The sequence below is a fragment of the Dendrobium catenatum genome, unplaced genomic scaffold (genome assembly GCF_001605985.2).
Source record: "Dendrobium catenatum unplaced genomic scaffold, ASM160598v2 original_scaffold_4717, whole genome shotgun sequence".
Taxonomy (NCBI): Eukaryota; Viridiplantae; Streptophyta; class Magnoliopsida; order Asparagales; family Orchidaceae; genus Dendrobium; species Dendrobium catenatum.
Window position 1 is genome coordinate 31,794 of NW_021323178.1, and position 5,204 is coordinate 36,997.

At 43.1% G+C, this 5,204-nt stretch overlaps 1 protein-coding gene across 1 annotated transcript; it reads left to right on the forward strand.

Moving 5' to 3' along the window:
* Positions 1–1,121: 1,121 nt before the first annotated feature.
* On the forward strand, positions 1,122–3,221 carry LOC110093239. Its single transcript, XM_020818064.2, has one exon. The coding sequence runs from the start codon at positions 1,122–1,124 to the stop codon at positions 3,219–3,221; it is 2,100 nt and encodes a 699-aa protein (XP_020673723.2).
* The last annotated feature ends 1,983 nt before the right edge of the window (positions 3,222–5,204 follow it).

A 5,204-nucleotide genomic window follows, 5' to 3' on the forward strand; every position in this document is an offset into this window, starting at 1 on the left:
ATATCTTATATGAAAGAATAATCTTGGTTAAAATATATTTTAGTGACAAATTAAATTTGGGGTTAAAGATGTCGAGGCGAGCTCAAGTCAGGTTGATTTGAGCTTAAGCTTGATTGATTAATCGAGGTCGAGGCCCAGCTCGAGTTCGATCTTTATTTTATAAGTTTGAGTAGGCTCACGAGTTGGCTTATTTATTATAAAAGAGATAAAAAGATTATGATTCATGCAAATCTTATTATAAAATGACAAAAGAATGACAAATTTTAAGTGTATTTTCATTAATATTTTTTAAACGAGTCGACATAAGAGCTAACGAGTCGAGTCAAGGCTTGTTTAAATTTTACTCATTGGCTCATCGAGTTCAGCTCAAGAGTCGTTTATTGAGCCGATCTTCGACCGACTCACAAAAAAAGATGTTACTTGACCTAATAGTTTAGTGCTGAGCTGTATGTAATTAATGGAGAGCCAGAAGTACGGTGGCATGTCAATTAACCTTCAACATATATTCATTATAGCAATTGAGCATGGCTCACCTTGGTCTGTTGATTGAGAGCTCATTCTACTAATTAAGAGGTCATGGGTTCGAGTCTTGTATATGCGATGTATGTATGAATATGCCTTAATTGATCTAAATGTCCATTTTTTATGGCCATTAAAAGCTATACTTAAAACACATTGAGGATGCGTTGCTATAATTACTTAGCGGAGGACCGTTAACGTTTAGCAGATATGTGTTGACGCCGGAGCTATGTGTTGTATTAAGTTTTTAAATTCTTTTATATAACTTCAGGTTCATGTACTGTAGCACCATTTTTCTTTAGTTTGTTATCTCTCGTCTATGGCCTACTCTGTGGCCTGTTTTGTGTATAAATAAATGACTTATGGATTAATAAAGGGGAGATGGTTTTAGTGCAAATTTAGAATTCCTTTTTCTGGAATTTGTTTTGTATCCTGACAAACGTCAGGTGGTGGTGTTCTTGTTCCTTCGGCGTTGGTCCCAGAGGTTGGGCCCATCCTCTCGTGACGAGAAGACACTGTCTCTGTCGTCTATCTCGTCTCCGATTCTTGCCGCGACTGCTTCAGCCCCAAGTCCGGTATCAAGTGGTATCAGAGCCGGCAAGATGCCGCCTCGACGACAACCTCAACAACCAGTTCAAGAAATCTTGATCGAAGATTTACGGCGAGAGATCACCCAACTACAACAACGACTCGACAGATGTGAGCAAAGAGAACCAGTGAGGCAACAGAATGAGGAAGAAGACATCAATCCCTTCCATCAAGAAGGCTCTAGTGACGATGAAACAGGAAGGCCGACATTTGGACAGAATAATAGGAGATTACCTCACGATTACGGAATCAAACTCGAGCTCCCTGAGTTCGACGGCCGAATGGACCCCGATGAATTTATAGGGTGGTTACAAACGGTGGAGCGAATTCTTGAGTTCAAAGAAATACCTGCTGATAGGATCGTTAAATTGGTGGCCATCAAACTCAAGCGAGCTGCGTCTCTGTGGTGGGAAAATCTGAAAAGATCAAGAAACAGAGAAGGACAGGGTAAGATCACTACTTGGCCAAAAATGAAAAAAGAATTGCAGCGAAAATATATCCCAGAGGTGTATAAACAAGACTTATTCCTAAGGTTAATGCAGCTCCAGCAACAACAAATGACCGTTGAAGAGTATGTCGCTGAGTTCGAGCAGATCTCCCTAAAATGCGATCTAGCTGAACCTGAGGAACATACTATAGCTCGTTTCTTAGGCGGATTACAACCTGCCATTTCCAACGTTGTCCAACTCCAACCGTATTGGACCTTCCAAGATGTGGTGAATTTGGCCTTGAAGGTAGAAAAGCAGCAAAATCGATTCAAGAAAGTTCCTGGTAAGATGCCAATGCCAGATTCGGTGCCAGAAAAAGATAGCAAATTAGAAAAATACGCGGCCGGGCCCAGCAGACATGTCGAGAATCGTCCGCCCCATGTACCGTCTCGTGCTGCCCCACCTCAAACATCTTTGCCTGCACGCAAATGTTTTAAATGTCAGGGGTTTGGCCATATAGCATCCGGTTGTCCCAATCGCCGGGTCATCACCTTGATGGAAGAACCTGAATCAGAAGATACTGCTGCCACATCACCCGCCGAGACAACTAAGGACGAGTTAACATATTTACAAGGTGACGAAGGAAATCTGCTGGTCTTAAGACAAACTCTGAACATACACAAAGGTGAATCTTGGTTACGCCACAATATCTTTCGCACTCGGTGCACTGTGAAGGATCGAGTATGTGATGTGATCATAGATAGTGGAAGTTGCGAGAATGTGGCGTCCGTCCTCATGGTTGAAAAATTACAGCTCGACACCACCAACCACCCGAAACCATACTCGCTCTCGTGGATCCAGAAGACTGCTGAAGTTCAAGTAAACAAACGTTGTTTGGTCAATTTCTCCATCGGCCATTTCAAAGACCAGGTGTTGTGCGATGTGGTACCCATGGACGCTTGCCACCTCCTATTAGGTCTACCATGGCAGTTCGACAAAGGAACCACGCATAATGGCACTGCAAATACGTATTCATTCTGGCACGACAACCAACAGATTGTGTTGTTGCCGTCTCCTATGATTGCACAAGAGGAAGCGTCCAATTCTACTTTGTTCAACAAGACCTTATTCCTCCAAGATCTGAGACAAGCTCAAGAAGGACTTCTTTTAATTTTATTGGAGGAAAATGATCAGCAACAAACCATCCCAGACATAGTCAAGCCGCTATTGCAACAATACCAGGACATCCTAGTTTCAGAATTACCTGCAGGGTTACCTCCGCTTCGTAATGTACAGCATCATATGGAACTCGTGCCGGGATCAGTTCTGCCAAATAGACCTGCTTATCGTCTCCGTCCAGATGAGCATTTCGAACTACAACGACAGGTCAATGAGTTGATTATTAAGGGATTTGTGCGTCCCAGTGCCAGTCCATGTGCTGTCCCCGCCCTCCTTGTTCCTAAGAAGGATGGAACGTTTCGCATGTGTATTGACAGCCGGTCCATTAATAAGATTACGATAAAATACCGCTTCCCAATACCACGCATCGATGATATCTTTGATCAATTACACGGTGCTACCTTCTTCTCCAAAATTGATTTAAGAAGCGGTTACCACCAAATTCGCATGCGACCAGGAGACGAGTGGAAAACTGCTTTCAAGACAAGGGAAGGCTTGTATGAATGAACGGTGATGCCATTTGGCGTGTCCAACGCCCCAAGCACCTTCATGAGACTTATGAATCAAATATTTCAGCCGCTATTAAGCCAGTGTGTTGTCGTCTACTTCGACGACATACTTGTATATAGCCGCACCGAGGAAGCTCATCTTTATCATTTGCACGAAGTCTTCGATATTCTCCGCAGACAGCAGCTATTTATCAACCCCCAGAAGTGTCAATACTTATCTAATACAATGTCTTCACCCGATTGCTTTCTTCAGCGAGAAATTCAACGAGGCCCGAAAGAAATACTCTGTTTATGATAAAGAATTCTATGCAATAATTCGCGCCTTGCACCATTGGGATCACTATCTGCTACCTAATGAATTTATTTTGTTTTCAGATCACGAAGCTCTACGCTTTCTGAACAGCCAAAAAAAATTGAAGGGGAGACACGCCGCCTGGGTAGAGTATATGGGAGCATTCCATTTTGTAATAAAGCACAAATCTGGGAAGTGCAACCAGGTCGCGGACGCCCTCAGTCGCCGATTGAACTTAATTCAAACACTTCAAACCAAGGTTCTCGGCTTCGATTTACTCAAGGAACTGTTTCCAAACGATCCCGACTTCCGTGACATCTGGGCCAAATGCCAACAGGGTTCATATCAATTCTACCATATTCAGCATGAACACCTGTTCCTAGGCAATAAAATATGCATCCCGCAAGGCTCAATGCGGATAACCATTATTAGTGAATGCCATGAGGCTGGTATAGCCGGTCATTTCGGGAGAGATAAAACTCTTTCCTTAGTCAAAGAACATTTTTTTTTTTTGCCACTTCTTCCCAGAGACGTTGATCGTTTTGTAAAGCGGTGTCGAATATGTGCCATAGCAAAATCTCGCAGCCAAAAATTGGGACTATACACTCCACTACCTGTCCCCGAAGGCCCTTGGATTGATGTGAGCTTAGATTTTGTGCTAGGCCTTCCCCGAACGCAAAGGAACAAGGATTCCATCATGGTGGTTGTGGACCGATTCTCCAAAATGGCCCACTTTGTGCCATGCAGCAAGACTCTTGATGCCACTCATGTCGCCGACTTATACTTCAAAGAAGTGGTGCGTTTGCACGGTATTCCCAAGACCATCACGTCGGATCGCGACGTCAAATTCCTTAGTCACTTTTGGAAGACCTTATGGGGTAAGCTGGGAACCAAGCTCCAATTCAGCTCGACGGCACACCCTCAAACGGACGGCCAAACCGAAACCGTTAACAGGAGTCTTGGCAATCTTCTTAGATGCTTTGTGGGAAAGAATTTAAGGCAGTGGGATCTTATATTACCACAAATTGAATTTGCATTTAATCGTTCCACTAATCAAGATACCGGTCACAGTCCGTTCCAAATAGTTTATGGTAATAATCCTTTGTCTCCTCTTGATCTCATGCCTCAGGTGCCGGTCACTCAATATAGCACGGATGGAGATCAACGGTACCAAGAAATTCAGCAACTTCACAAAAATGTTCGAGAGCTTATTCACAAGCATAACAGAAAATGTCAAGAATCGGCTAACAAAACCCGCAAAGCAGTCAAATTTGAAGAAGGAGACAAAGTGTGGATACGCCTACGCAAAGAGAGATTCCCACCAGGAGCTTTCGGAAAACTGAAGCCAAAAGCAGACGGACCATTCCGAATTGTCAAAAAAATAAGCGACAACGCTTATCAAATTGAGCTCCCAGGCGATTACAACGTATCCGCTACTTTCAATGTAGCCGATCTATCCCCATACTACGAACCTGAAGTTCCTCCTACCCCGGTAGATTGACGCCGGAGCTATGTGTTGTATTAAGTTTTTAAATTCTTTTATATAACTTCAGGTTCATGTACTGTAGCACCATTTTTCTTTAGTTTGTTATCTCTCGTCTATGGCCTACTCCGTGGCCTGTTTTGTGTATAAATAAACAACTTATGGAATAATAAAGGGGAGATGGTTTTAGTGCAAATTTAGAATTC

What these genes read in the sequence shown, in the direction of transcription:
- LOC110093239 (XM_020818064.2), top strand. Translation starts at nt 1,122, where the DNA reads ATGCCGCCTCGACGACAACCTCAACAACCAGTTCAAGAAATCTTGATC.